Source organism: Entelurus aequoreus, linkage group LG13 (assembly GCF_033978785.1).
Source record: "Entelurus aequoreus isolate RoL-2023_Sb linkage group LG13, RoL_Eaeq_v1.1, whole genome shotgun sequence".
Lineage (NCBI taxonomy): Eukaryota > Metazoa > Chordata > Actinopteri > Syngnathiformes > Syngnathidae > Entelurus > Entelurus aequoreus.
In genome coordinates this window covers 53,028,965-53,044,458 of record NC_084743.1, presented here as the reverse complement: position 1 = coordinate 53,044,458, position 15,494 = coordinate 53,028,965, and the positions used below count along the sequence as shown (strand labels likewise).

Sequence of the window (15,494 nt, the reverse complement as noted above, 5' to 3'; positions counted from 1 at the left end):
TGGCTAAAAACAAGGCCAGCTGAGCCAAAGCAATTGTGTAATAATGTACAAAAATCTATAATGAACTCTTCTTAATGATTATCTGTCTAACTGTTTTTAGACAGATCAATACACAAAATGATCTTGGCTTACCGGTAAAGCTCACTTATAGACATATCCATTTTTTCCCCCCACATTTCATTAAAAACGACAACACAACGGCCTTGGAGGTTACAGTAGACACAATTGTGCAGTGCGAGGCAGATGTCGGTGTCACACAGGAAGTCAACACAACTGAAGATGTTGACACTTGCTGTACATAAGGACATTTCAAGACAAAAGACTATTACCGGTATATGCAACTATGTGCCCCATTCAAAAGGCATAAATAAAGCAGTCATTGCAATATAATATGTTTAACAAATATACATGTTAAATGCTAATATGTCCATCCTGTCTCAGCTTCGGCCTGCATCACCAACATTGGCTCTCGTTAGTATTTACAGTATATTGGTGTAGAGTCGTGAATGCTTGGTGGAATAAGATTAAAAACTGAGTTTTCCTGAGAAGGAGCCCTAGGCGTTGGACTGTGCTGCCTGCTGGCCGCGTCTCCTCTGGTTGTAGGCGTTGTAAACGTCCAGAAACATGTCCCTGCACGCTATGCTGGCGTTGAGTTTGGAGCAGATGAGGAAGGAGCCGGCCATCTTGCGGTGCAGCGAGTAGCTCTCCTCGGGCGGCGGGGTGAGGCGGTGCCGCAGCATGACGGGGACCAGGCTTTGGATGCGCTGCGTCGTGCTCTGGGTGCCGAAGTCGAACGGCTCGGGAGATGCGAAAGCTTCCCCGAGGATCATCACAGCCTCCACGTGAGCGTCCATGAAGGCCTGACGGCAGACGAGGAGAGAAGGCGACATGAAACGTTACAGTGCTTATATTGGTGAAGGATCATCAAGAGAACAAGCCCTGAATAATTAAATATAATTTATTTCAGTTGTTTTTATACTTTTGTTCATAACAATTGTTTATAAGAAGTTACTCGGGCTACAGGGTTTTAGTCAAATTCACTTTTTTTTTTCTCTAAGAACTCGATTTTTGATTTCCATTTTTTTGGGGGGGATAAAAACCTTGGTAATTAATAACTGCACCTCGATTAATTTAAGGACCGACTGTCGCCAGCTTGCTAGCTTAAATGCTAACACGAAAACAAGAGGCATTAACCTCTTTCCCATTAAGAAACATACCCCAATCTAAACCTTTATAAACACATTACTGTCTGAGCAACTAAGATATTCAATTTTGCACATTGAACCTACTAGCTGTGCTCTTGTACAAAACCCAAAACCAGTGAAGTTGGCACGTTGTGTAAATGGTAAATAAAAACAGAATACAATGATTTGAAAATCCTTTTCAACTTATAGTCAATTGAATAGGCTGCAAAGACAAGATATTTAATGTTCAAACTGAGAAAGTTAATTTTTTTTTGCAAATAATCATTAACTTAGAATTTAATGGCAGCAACACATTGCAAAAAAGTTGGCACAGAGGCATTTTTACCACTGTGTTACATGGCCTCTCCTTTTAACTACACTCAGTAAACATTTGGGAATTGAGGAGACCAATTTTTGAAGCTTTTCAGGAGAAATTATTTCCCATTTTTGCTAGATGTACAGCTTAAGTTGTTCAACAGTCCGGGGTCTCCATTGTGGTATTTTAGGCTTCATAATGCGCCACACATTTTCAATGGGAAACAAGTCTGGACCACAGGCCGGCCAGTCTAGTACCCACACTTTTTTACTATGAAGCCACGCTGTTGTAACACATGGCTTGGCATTGTCTTGCTGAAATAAGCAGGGGCGTCCATGATAACGTTGCTTGGATGGCAACATATGTTGCTCCAAAAACTCTATGTACCTTTCAGCATTAATGGCGCCTTCACAGATGTGTAAGTTACCAATGCCTTGGGTACTAATACACCCCCATACCATCACCGATGCTGGCTTTTGAACTTTGCGCCTACAACAATCCGGATGGTTAATTTCCTTTGTTCCAGAGGACACGACGTCCACAGTTTCCAAAAATAATTTGAAATGTGGACTTGTCAGACCACAGAACACTTTTCCACTTTGCATCAGTCCATCTTAGATGAGCTCGGGCCCAGCGAAGCCAGCAGCAATTCTGAGTGTTGTTGATAAATGGCTTTCGCTTTGCATAGTAGTTTTAACGTGCACTTACGCAACGAGCTGTAGTTAATGACAGTGGTTTTCTGAAGTGTTCCTGAGCCCATGTGGTGATATCCTTTACACACTGATGTCACTTTTTGATGCAGTACCACCTGAGGGATCCAAGGTGATGGACATTCAATGTTACTTGCAGCGATTTCTCCAGATTCTCTGGACCTTTTGATGATATTACGGACCGTAGATGGTGAAATCCCTAAATTCCTTGCAATAGCTGGTTGAGAAATGTTGTTCTTAAACTGTTCGACAATTTGCTCACGCATTTGTTTACAAAGTGGTGACCCTCGCCCCATCCTTGTTTGTGAATGACTGAGCATTTCATGGAAGCTGCTTTTATACCCACTCATGGCACCCACCTGTTCCCAATTAGCCTGTTCACCTGTGGGATGTTCCAAATAAGTGTTTGATGAGCATTCCTCAACTTTCTCAGTCTTTTTTGCCACTTGTGCCAGCTTTTTTGAAACATGTTGCAGGCAAATGAGCTAATATTAGCAAAAAATAAAGTCCTGTTTGAACATTAAGTATCTTGTCTTTGCAGTCTATTCAATTGAATATAGGTTGAAAATGATTTGCAAATCATTGTATTCTGTTTTTATTTAGGATTTACACAACTTCACTGGTTTTGGGGTTTGTAGAACAGAGGAGCATACTCCTATACGAATATGAATACGAGATGGATGTGTTTTTACCGTGCGTTCATGGGCCGCTGAATAGAGTTGGACGCTCGCCAGAAATAATACATTTTTATTAGTAACACTTGATCAACTATTAATTGAAGCTACAGAATATAAATCAATAATATATTTAATCAATTATTCATTGCAGTGCTACCATAATTTATTAAGATAAAAGATGCAAGATTTGTCATTCACTTAAATACATAGAGATTTGTTTACAGTATACCCTTCTTGTAAATAATATTAAATAAAGAACATTCAGGATAAATTTGCATTGTGAGATGGATCCAGTACTTCATAAAGTGAATAGTGAGTACAACCCTCACATTGCAGTATAAACAGCACATTTGGCCCACATCTGTGCAATTATCATACTTCCTAATCAGCATTTTGATATGCCACACCTGTGAGGTTGATGGATTATCGCAGCGAAGGAGAAGTGCTCTCTAACACACATTTAGACTAGTTTGTCAGCAAGATTTGAGAAGTATAGGCATTTTAGATCATGAACAATGGGAGCAAAAACCAAAGTGCCACATTCATATTTTTGAGTGTATAACAGTATACATTTTGTCAAGGTCAGCAAACAATGGAGCTAATAGGAGTCGCTCTATTCCGCCTATACAGCGCTCTAAAAGTGAAGTGAATTATATTTATATAGCTCTTTTCTCTAGTGACTCTAAGCGATTTACATAGTGAAACCCATTATCTAACTTACATTTAAACCAGTGTGGGTGGCTCTGGGAGCAGGTGGGTTAAGTATCTTGCCCAAGGACACAACGGCAGTGACTAGGATGGTGGAAGCGGGGCTCGAACCTGGAACCCTCAAGTAGCTGGGACGGCCGCTCCACCAACCGAGCCATCCGAAACACCTCCATCAACATTTTATATACATGCTGTAAGTATATATGTAATTTTGTAACATTCATAATAACATGTTATTACGTATTTTGCTCATTTTAATTTTATAGACGCCGATATCATAAAATAATAAATATACAATCTACAAAACCCAAAACCAGTGAAGTTGGCACGTTGTGTAAATCGTAAATAAAAACAGAATACAGTGATTTGCAAATCCTTATCAATTTATATTCAATTGAATAGACTGCAAAGACAAGATATTTAATGTTCGAACTGGAAAACTTTGTTATTTTTTGCAAATATTAGCTCATTTGGAATTTGATGCCTATTGAGAACCCTTCAATGGCTACAATTGAATCAGAAAAGGAATAATCAAGGTGGGTCTCAGAAATGGCAAAGATATTAATAAAATGATCTTTGATAATACACTGTACTTCCTGATACTTATTACGCAGGCTGCATTAAGGCTGCAGCTAACGATTATTTTTCTATCGATTAATCTATAGATTATTTTTTTCGATTAATCGGTTAATTTATAGATTATTTTTTTCGATTCATCTAGATTATTTTTCCTTTTAACGATTATTTTTTTATTCAAAATGAAGATGAAAAATTTTATGTAGGCCAGTTTTTTCAAAAGGCATGGCTTTTATTTACAAAAAAAAAGAAGTATGGCCACTCAGTCAACATTGACAACAACATGACTAAATATTCTGTAACAATGTAAACATTTAAAACTTTTAACATTTAACAAAATTAAAAGTAGCTTATTTGCTTTTTAATGTGCAAATATAAAAGTCAACATCCAGTGCAAATCTTAATATTCTGCAATAGTATAAGCATTTCAAAAGTAAAAGTATTGCTTATTTTGCTTTAAAATGTGCTAAAATAAAGATAAACATCCAATACAAAAAAGTGCCAATCTAAATATTCTGGAGCACTGTAAACATTAAGTATTGCTTTTAAAATGTGCAAAATAAACATCCAGTCCAACACAGTACACAATAACCAATTCTACTCATTCCAGTGAGTGACTAACAGTTGTAATGAAGAAAGGTTAGCATGTCTACATGCTCTGGTTCTTTTCTTGTTTACAATATTCCCAGCAGCTGAAAATAGGCGCTCAGAAGGGGTCGATGTGGCTGGAACTGAGAGGTAATTAGCCTTCACCTCAAGCCAGGACTGCGAGTGAGCTGAGCTGCAGTTTAAGTTTCTAGAAGGTCAACGGGCTCATAGTGATGTTACTAGTAGTTGACTGGGAGGTGTTTATTATCATTTGGGGAGAGTCCGCTGCCTGATGCTCACCTGCTAAACACCTATCTGCTCCACGCTGAAGCGCTGACTACATGCGCTCTGAATACGCACTGCTGATTGGCTGCTAACGCTCTGAATACGCACTGCTGATTGGCTGATAATGCTTCGTGTGTACCAATCAGATGGTTGTGTGGGTGGGACAATGCTGCGTGTGTACCAATCAGATGGTTGTGTGGGTGGGACAATGCTGCGTGCTGAGACAGAGACAGAAGGAGCGAAGCAGCTTGTTAAGACTTTAGCAGCTAAAGTAAGCTTTAGCTTAGAAACTCGTTCGGTACACCCGCGTACCGAACCGAAAGCCCCGTACCGAAACGGTTCAATACAAAACACGTACCGTTACACCCCTAGCAGATACAAATGACACATTCATGTTTTTGTGTAATGATGACAACGTATGCTCACGCGGACGATTGACTAGTTGATGGTTTTCTTTTCAAATGTTCGTTCATAGCCGTTGTGCTGCTATGATAGGCCATTTACGCTCAACACAGTGTGCATACATAGTGCCTGTGGTCAAGGCTCATATCGTTCAGTTTCGCTCCCACACCAACGGCACAACATCATTTTTACTTCATAAAATAGATTTACTGGTAGTAAGTAAGATACCAAAAGTTCGGAAATTGACACCTAGCCCATTTTGTGTAATCGGTGTTGAAAGCCGGTACTATTTTTCAGTGAGGCGCAGTGATATCTAGTGGGGAGTGGCGCGGTTTTGGTCACATGGACCAATCAGGTAGCAGCTTTATTCTAACAACATACCTGCTATGGCGACGACAACATCCGAGAGTGAAGAGGAACGAAAGACCTCAAAAGTTAGAAAAAAAGTGCGTAAAGAGGAAAATAAAAGATGCTATATGCATCTTTCATCTGTGAACAATGAGGACGTCCAGCACTTCACTCGGACACGGTGGGACACATACAGAAACTATTTAAAACAGTGGCTTTGTCTGCAAGACCAGAACAAGCATCTGGCAGAAATCTATAAACATTGCTCGGATGTAGATTTTGACGCTATTCCTGACGACGCTGGGTTTCACGCAACATGCTACCGACGTTTTACAGATAAATCTGCATTGTTTTATGCCGAGAAAAGGACCGCACGGGCGGTGGGAGAACCATCTGCAGCCGCAGGTCAGTCAGCAGGCACGTCTGAAACTCCCCGAAAGAAACTTCGATCTCGTTCAGGTTTGCCCGTTGCTTCTGCCGGCCCCGTCCTGCCAGCCATCTGTATAATTTGTCAAAAAGTGGAAAAGTACACTCGTGTGGGAGGAAAACGCCAGAGGGATCAACTCACACAAGCAGAAACCGTGTCGGCAGGTATGTGACACACACACACACACACACACACACACACACACACACACACACACACACACACACACACACACACACACACACACACACACACACACACACACACACACACACACACACACACACACACACACACACACACACGTGTGTGAATCTATAGTAATAATGTTACAGTACATAGCGTAGGATTGAAAGAATGTGTTGTTACTTTGTAATAACCAAATGGACCATTTATACACTGTCAGAGTTAAGGGGAGACCTTGGAATTTAAAAGTTTGAGAACCACTGGCCTAGAAAAGGAAGCCCCACCCATCCCCCCATATACCTTCACACCACAGCCCCAATCTCTCTCTCCCCCCCACACACACACACACACACACACACACCCCTGGACTGATTTACACATCACAACCCCCACCCCTCCCCCCGCACACCTTCACACCTCACCCCTCATCCCTGAACTGACTGAACTGTGACCACTACCCACATCCCTGCTGTGACTTCATGTCACCTCCACTGCTGCTACAATAATTGAAGAATGCATAGTGCACTTTATACATCATCATTGTCATATCATCCATTATCATCTTCACTGTGAACTGAATGTGCAATACTGCTTCTGTCTACTCATGCCCACTATAGATCTGTTGTAAGATCCACACTTTAATTTACTTTATCTTATTTCTTTATTTTTGTTTCTTATTTTATTTTATTATATTTATTAGTATTAAACATCCTTAGCATTTACATTTTTAGTAAGTTTATTGTAAGTGTGCAATATAGTTTAAGTTTATTCTTGTTTAATTTTTATATTCTGTGATTCTTTATTTAGCTTAAGTTTATATTTATATTTATATTTTGTGAATTTGCAAGGGGGACCAGCAAAATAAGCTTTTCATTGTGCAGTGTGACTGTCTGTTTATCTGTGCATATGACAATAGATATCTTGAATCTTGGAATGTTTAGCTGGGAGTTCAGCAGCTCACATCACAGAGTCGTAAATCACAGGGTCATAAATACCTCTCCAACCCCCCACTCAAGACACACACACACACACACACTTTTTTACTTGTAAATCTCTGATTTTGCCAATAAAGCTTATTCTAATTATTTTTCTTTTAAAGGCCAGTTGCTGAAGGCAGCTGAGATTAAGAAAGATGCTGCCATTCTTCTGCACATCAACGACAAAGACTGTGTTGCTATAGAGGTCCGGTACCATAGGACCTGTTACAGACAGTACACCAGGTTCTTGTCACTGTCTACAGCAACGCACACTGCAACCAGAGATGAAGAAATGTGAGTAATTACACTGTACTGTCATTTTGCTCACATTTAAAAAGTAAAAAAAATTTCAACAACATGCAGCTTATATTTAGTTTTGCTTAAGATACAGCTTTGAAAGCATGACTCTTTGCACATGTTAAGTGTGTGTGTGTGTGTGTGTTTTCAGACAACCCTTTGCTGACAGCTACAACCTCTTCTGTGACCAAGTGATCCGTCAAAGGATTATAATTGACAAAGAGGTGCTGAGAATGGACAAGCTAAGGAAGTTGTTCGTGGACACCGTTAAGAAGCACGAAGATCTTGATGCTTCAGGCTACAGGTAACTGAAACAAAAATAATAAAATATTCATACTGAAAAGTTTATTATTTATAGATTTAGTCTCTCCCCATAAAGGCTATGAGAGTATGTTTAAAGTAATTTGATTATCATTGATGTGTGTGTGTGTGTGTGTGTGTGTGTGTGTGTGTGTGTGTGTGTGTGTGTGTGTGTGTGTGTGTGTGTGTGTGTGTGTGTGTGTGTGTGTGTGTGTGTGTGTGTGTGTGTCTGTGTCTGTGTCTGTGTCTGTGTGTCTGTGTGTAATGTGCTCATATTTCCCTTTAACTTTATGTTTCAGGAGGGATAAACTGAAAAGAAGGTTGGTCCGTGATTTCCCCCAGCTGGTTTTCCACTGCCCTCCCCAGCGCAACGTCTCTGAAATGGTTTTTGTTGAGACATTATCGTTAGCAGACAGGGTACCTCTGCCATCAGGCACATCACCATCAACTACCGAGTCAACTGAGGTGAGCCAAGCTGAAAGCCAAGCTGAAAGTGACAGTGAACACACGGCTAGTACAACAGCTGGTCAGAATACCACGGAGAACACAAGGACACTTTACAGTGCAGGGCTGATATTGAAGCGCCTTCTAAGTGACTCTCCCGGTATGAAATGCCCGTGGCCTCCCACAGCAGAGGATTTAAATGTATCTGAAGCTAAATCTGTTGTGCCTGTTGAACTGTACAACTTCATTGCCTGGATTATAGGTGCAACAGAAGAGCCAACACTAGCCTGTTATGTTGATGTTCCTGATGATGTGAATCTAAAGGTTATCTCTCTTTGTCAAGACATTGTGTATCTGGCATCTAAAGGTCGAAAGCAGACACCCAAGTCATTGTGTCTTGGTCTAACTGTTCGCCATTTAACAGGTTCATCAAATGTTCTGTCACTGCTGAATAGGTTAGGACATTGTGCTTCACGGGACACAGTTGTCAGTCTTGACACTAGCCTTGCTCAGCTACAACTTTTAGAGGGTAGAAACAAAATACCCAAGGGATTCGCACAGAAGGCACCCACAATACTGGTGTGGGACAACATTGATTTTGGGGAGGAGACACTGTCAGGTCATGGAACTACTCACCACACAAATGGCATTATGCTCCAAAGTTCTGTCACTGAAACTGTGTCGAGAACAGAGAGACAGCCACTACAGAAGGCAGTTAAATCATTCAAACCACCTCCTAGCTACCCCGTAGAACACTACCAACAGTCTAAAAGACACGGGCCACAGAACTTGAGTCACCATGGAAGTGTTCCATTGGATGCAGAAACATACAGGTTGAACACTGTATCTGCTGCCAAAACTGAACTGGCATATGTTTCAGTAAAGTACACAGATGCTGAAGCATGCACAGTGCCAAGCTGGACAGGTTTCCATACACTGCTCCAAAGTGGGGCCACTCTGCCAAAGTCAGCACTGTATTATCTTCCAGTCATTGAGGCTTCACCGACGGAGATGTCAACAGTTAACACGATTTTGAAGCGAAGTGTTGAAATTGCTGATCAGCTAGCACTGGACCATGTAGTGGTAGTTTTTGACCAGGCTATATATGCCAAAGCTCAGCAAATCCGCTGGAAGGACCAGGAATTGACAAAACGCCTTGTGATTAGACTTGGTGAGTTTCATACTTGCATGTCTTTCCTAGGGATTATAGGAAAAAGGTTTGGTGATGCAGGACTGCAAGACATACTCATTGAGTCTGAAGTTGTTGCCCCAGGTTCCATCAATGGTGTGATCAGTGGTCATCATTACAACCGCAGCATGAGGGCACAGAAACTTATGTATGAGAGCCTGCAACGTGCCAGATTCAGCACATTCTTAGACTCTTTGACACCAGCGGGGAGAGATGAGTGCATGGCTGTCATCAGTGAAATCAAAGACACATTCCCAGACAGAACAGTGGATGTTTTGTGTGCAAACCAGAAATTTGACCAAATGTGTTCAAAGTATGCTCTCTTTGTGGAAAAGAGAACTGCCGAAAACCCAACGTTTGCTTTCTGGAGTTCTTACATTGACATGGTGCAAATACTCCTTCTGTTTGTGAGAGCTACACGAGAATCAGACTGGCAGCTTCACCTGTCAACAGTGCGCTTGATGATGGCATGGTTTTTTGCTTATGATTGTGTAAACTATGCTAGGTATTTGCCTACATACTGGATGGAAATGGTCAACTTGCCTATAACACACCCTTCTTGTCACAAAGACCTCAGTGTGAAAGGTCAGTGGACTGTTCAACGTCAAAGTGCCCATGGATTTGCCTCCATTGCTTGTGACCAGGCTATTGAGCAAACATGCAACAGAGATTCAAAGACAAAGGGTGGCTGGACAGGAATAACTCTAAATAGGGCTGCAGTGTCTCGCTGGATATTGTCACAACATGAACGAGCTGCCATAGCTAGACAATGTGAGTCAATGTCTGGAAAATCCCCAGAAACACGAAGGCGAAAAGATCTAGACCGCTCACGGATTCATGCCGATGAAGAAGCTGTGACCAGAATAAGTTCCACCATTGATTCCATGCTGAACCCATTTGACTTACACCAAGATGGCATTGTTTGTCTTAGCTCAGGGACAGTAGCATCTGAAGGGGTCAAGAAGGATTTGCTTGCAGCACCAGAAAGGGGGGAAGAAGCTGTCAAAGTCTTTATTGACCAAAGACTGTTAACAAAATCAGTCGACATTTTTGCCCCCATCAAGGCTCAAAAACTGAAGACCTTTAGTGACCAGGCAAAAACAAAGACAAAATCTGCAGCAGCCAAAGATGTCATTCTGCGTGCAGACAAGAAACTTTTCTCCAGGCTACTCATTATTGGTCAAAGTAGAAAGGTAGACCTGAGGCAAATTCTGTCCTACTCCTTGGGAACGGTTTCATATCCCTTAGCCAGTACTGATGGGTCACTTGCTAAAACAGACAAATCTGCCTTGATGAATATATTGGAGAACAAAGACAAAGACTGCTTAGTTCAGCAAGTTCCGTCAGATGGAGCTATTCTCTTCGATGGCATGGCAGTCATTCAAGCCATGCATTCCAAACCAGCTACCTTTGGAGAGTTGGCTGACAACTTACTCCAGTACGTGGTCAAGATAGCTCTGCAGCACAAGTGTACAAGGATAGACTTTGTCATTGACCAGTATCCAGAAATCAGTATTAAAAACCTAGAGCGGTCACGGAGAGCTGAGGGTGGTACACAACAGGTGCAGATCTATGGACGGGATCAGAAGGCACCCACACAGTGGAAAAAGTTTCTATCTAATGGGACCAACAAAGCAGCACTGGCAGAATTCCTCTTTGTTGCATGGCGAGATGCTGATCTCACCATTTTGGGCAGGGACTTCAGCTTGTACATAGCACATGGAGAACTGTGTCACTGTGTTACTGTGAAAGAGGGTTCACAAACTGTCAGTGCTGTTCACGAACTGACATGTGACCATGAGGAATGTGACACTAGGGTGTTTTTACATGCACAGCATGCTGCACAAGAACATCAAACTGTTGTCATCAAAAGCCCTGACACTGATGTGGCAGTGATTGCTGTAAGTCTTCAAAGAACTTTACAGTGTAGCTTGTATTTTTTCACGGGAGTAGGCAACAGAACGAGGATCATAGACGTGGCTAAGGTGGCAGCAGCTCTTGGCAACAGTGTTTGTTCTGCACTCATTGGCATCCATACCTTCACAGGTTGTGACTCGACCAGTGCCTTTCATGGCAAGGGCAAAAGGAAGACATTTTCTCTTGCTTGTCAGAAAGACGAATACCTGACTGCGTTCTCAAATCTGGGCAGCAGTTTTAACCTTGACCAGTCTACGTTCAAAACACTGAGCAAATATGTGTGCCACCTGTATGGACAGGCATCTGCCAAAGACGTGAACGATGCAAGATACAAAGCATTCTGTATGGCATCGTCAGCTTTGCCAGAACTGTCCATTCCCCCAACAAGTGATGCCCTCCACCAACACTGCAAAAGGGCAAACTACCAAGCAGCAGTAATGCGACATTCCCTGACTGGTATGATGTGTGCCCCTTCACCCATTGGCAATGGATGGTACATTGAGGATGGGGAGTTAACAGTAAGATGGATGACTAGAAATCCTGCCCCAGATAGTGTGCTGCAGGTAGTCCACTGTGGTTGCAAGACAAGCAAATGTGAAACAGAAAGATGTTCATGTATGTCTGCAAAAATGTCTTGTACTGATTTATGTCACTGCCAGAACTGTGGAAATGTTTCAAAGGAAACAGAAGAAAGAGGTGCATGGGATGATGACACAGATGAAAGTGATATTGATGAGTAATTACGCACCATGTCACCATGTAAAATTTGCCACTTTTGTTTCTTTATCAAGATGTTTGATTATCGAGATGCCACACTGCCATTTTAACGGTAAAGCTTAAATAATGTCTGTATTACCTTTTTTTTCAAATTTGTTTTGGTCTTTTGTGTGTGTTTGTGTGTGTGTGTGTGTGGGGGGGTATAAATGACACATGCTGTGAAACAATTTGCTACTTTAATAAATATTTATCATATTTTATACCAATTTGGGCCTTTACTGCATCTATTTTAATCTTGTCCATTTTTGCCTTATTCCAGTTTTGGGGTGCATGGTAATATTTTGCTAGATTTTAAGCCACTTTTGGCCACGGTGTGTTACTTCTTTTGTACCTTTGATTACATAGAAGGTTGTGACATTTTTTTAATGTATGATACATAAGCTTTTAGCTAAATTTAATAAGTGTGTGCTTCATTGTGCTGGGGCAAATCACTTCAGTTGAATCGTTTTTTAAGAAATTTGCTACATTTCATGATCTAAATTCACATATGAGTATACTAAGGCACCAATATTTGTTTCAGATGTTAGGTATATGTATTTATGATATTTGAGAAAGATTTTGTGTTGCCAAAATGAATAAGACATATTTTACAAGCCAAAACTGCAGCACAAGATTTTCGTTTTATGTGATTTACCTCTATATACATTTCTGGCTTGTGACAAAATTTGGCTAGGTATCATGTTCTGAACTTTTAACCCAAAGTCCAGAAGGGTATTATCTATGCAAAAATGCATTGAACAAGTTGTGCTTAGACGTGGGAGCGAAATTCATTTTCTAGGCACTTTTTCTCATGTCAGCTCACCGTCTAACAACAACATTATTAGGCTGTGTATTGAAATACTTCCACACTTTTGACGACTTTTGGCGTGATTTTTCCCCCTCGCTCGCACCGCTCGCATCGTCTGCTTTGATCGTCTGCTTTGCGCTTCGCCATGACGGTAGCGTGACGTAAATATGCGACGCGTCGACGCACAAAAACAGCGTCGACGTATTTACGTAACCGATGACGTCGACTATGTCGACGCGTCGTTTCAGCCTTAGGCTGCATACATTCACGTGAGCTAACACCAAGCCCCTATGAAGGCCCAGCTTAGTGCAGGACATAACAGTACTGGAAGTAGTCATGACATAGGCCAAACCAAGATACTAAAAACACCCACGAATGCCCATTCTAAAAAAGCCAGGGGGTAACCTTTGGGTCCCGATACAGCTGTCCATTTATGTACAGCCTATCCACTGTTAGTGCCACTCTCTTGTTCTGGGCTCGGTTCTCTCTCATGATCGGTGACAGTTTCTTTCTCCTATCGTTGATCTCAGCCGGGAAGTGGTCATTTAACCAGAGAGAGGTACCTTTCAGCTCCTTTCCTCGGCTTTTCACCAACTCTTTGCGCTTAAAATGCTCAAAACGAGCTATTATGGGACGGACTTTGTTGTCCACAGGTCTGCCCATTCTGTGCACTCTGGAAAAAGTTATGTCTCTTACCACCTCCGGGGAGAGCTTGAGCTTATCCGACATGAACTCTCTTACAGTTTTTTCCGGATCGGCGTTGCTCTCTCGGATCCCCGAGAAAATGAGATTGTCTCTCATGTCCCTGCACTGTATATCCAACAGCGTGTCTTTAATGCGCCTATAGTCCGCGGTAAGAAACTCAGTAGATCTCTGCATGTCAGTCATCGCACCTCTCAGAAAGACATTATCCTTTCTTAGATCCTCAATCTCCTTCTGACTGAATTCCAGGCTACTTCTCAAGTCACGGATGTCCTGCTGTAGTGCATCCAGAATATCCAGCTTGCTCAATCTCGCGTTGATCGATTCCAATACGGATGCGTCCACCTCCATGCTACCACCCGGCTCACCTCCGCTATCGGTCGAGCCACGCTGGGATCGTTGTCTCCTGGCTGGTTGTTTGACTTTACACGCAGCCCCACCAGACACCTCCTTCTTGTCACTCTTTTTGTTGGTCATCTCAACTGTGACTGTCCAAAAACCTTACCTTTCTGTTTTTTATCTGTACAGCACTGAGGAGCAGTAATGGCTGCTTTAAATGTGTGCCGTATAAATACATAAACCTTGACCTTTATTACTCTGTATGCTAACAAGGATTTTTAGCACATATGAAACTGGTGAATTGAGAGTTATAGAATCTGACAGTGACGTCATGCAGTGGAATGGAGAGGCACTAAAAATAGACACAGGTGGAGCCTAAACCTTATGAAAAATTGAATGAGCACATCAACAGAAAGTAAAATGTCTTACCTTGGTCTCAAATCCTGTCAGGAACTTCAGCTCTTTGGATTTGGCAAGAACGGTGCCTCTGTCACCTATGGATGCTGCGTGCACCACCTAAACGCACCATTATTGTTAATATTGTATACAGTTTAACAAAATGGAACATTTCAGACACCGCTTCATACCTCTATGTAGTCATTTGTGAACGATTCTGGGTAGCTTCTGCACGCTCCAAAATCTAAAAGAATCACCTATGGAAAACACGGTCTGCTTTTCAAACAAGTTGGCATTTAGTATACACAGTGTTTCCCTACAGGACAGCAATCTATTTGTGGTGGTGGGCTGCGCGGTGTCGGAGTCGCTAAATGATAGGAGAGGAATAACGATGTGGAAGAGACTAAATGTGAATAAAAACATTAAAAGAAAAACATATGTTTAGAACTACCAATGTACTTTTTTCTGTTTCTTCTTTTTTGGAGTTTTTTTTAAATTTGACAAACAAGGGGGAGCAACCTGTGAGTGTTTTAAAATATGGGAAGGGCCCCACAACAACACACGCTACTCGTTGAGAAGAGCAATATGTCTCCAAAAGTCTCCAAGAACACACTAGATTTGTTGCTAGTAGGGTTGAGATTAGAGATGTCCGATAATATCGGCAGTCCGATATTATCGGCCGATAAATGCTTTAAAATGTAATATCGGAAATTATCGGTATCGGTTTCAAAAAGTAAAATGTATGACTTTATAAAAACGCGGCTGTACGGAGTGGTACACGGGCGTAGGGAGAAGTACAGAACGCCAAATAACCTTAAAGGCACTGCCTTTGCGTGCTGGCCCAGTCACATAATATCTACGGCTTTTCACACACACAAGTGAATGCAAGGCATTTTTAGTCAACAGCCATACAGGTCACACTGAGGGTGGCCGTATAAACAACTTTAACACTGTTACAAATA

General features: G+C 41.7%; 2 protein-coding genes across 4 annotated transcripts in view; one reads left to right on the top strand and one right to left on the bottom strand.

The window, feature by feature from the left end:
- The window catches only part of coq8b (coenzyme Q8B), a 39,843-nt gene that overhangs the window by 592 nt on the left and 23,757 nt on the right, over positions 1 to 15,494 (bottom strand). For both annotated transcript variants that reach the window (XM_062068000.1, XM_062068001.1), the window contains exons 14-16: positions 14,724 to 14,789; positions 14,566 to 14,652; positions 1 to 860 (exon numbers count right to left, since the gene is read on the bottom strand). The exon at positions 1 to 860 is cut by the window's left edge and continues 592 nt beyond it. In XM_062068000.1, the coding sequence (XP_061923984.1) occupies positions 555 to 860; positions 14,566 to 14,652; positions 14,724 to 14,789 (459 nt within the window). In that variant the 3' untranslated portion in view covers positions 1 to 554. The remainder of the gene's footprint in view (positions 861 to 14,565; positions 14,653 to 14,723; positions 14,790 to 15,494) is intronic.
- LOC133663497 (uncharacterized) lies at positions 5,683 to 12,439 on the top strand. Of its 2 annotated transcripts, XM_062067991.1 has the most exons (5): positions 5,683 to 6,199; positions 6,254 to 6,385; positions 7,507 to 7,678; positions 7,833 to 7,985; positions 8,281 to 12,439. In XM_062067991.1, the coding sequence occupies exons 1-5, from the start codon at positions 5,833 to 5,835 to the stop codon at positions 12,269 to 12,271; spliced, it is 4,815 nt and encodes a 1,604-aa protein (XP_061923975.1). In that variant the 5' UTR covers positions 5,683 to 5,832; the 3' UTR covers positions 12,272 to 12,439. The 2 variants fall into 2 exon arrangements, with proteins under 2 accessions (XP_061923975.1, XP_061923974.1); XM_062067990.1 differs by having other exon boundaries at positions 5,683 to 6,385.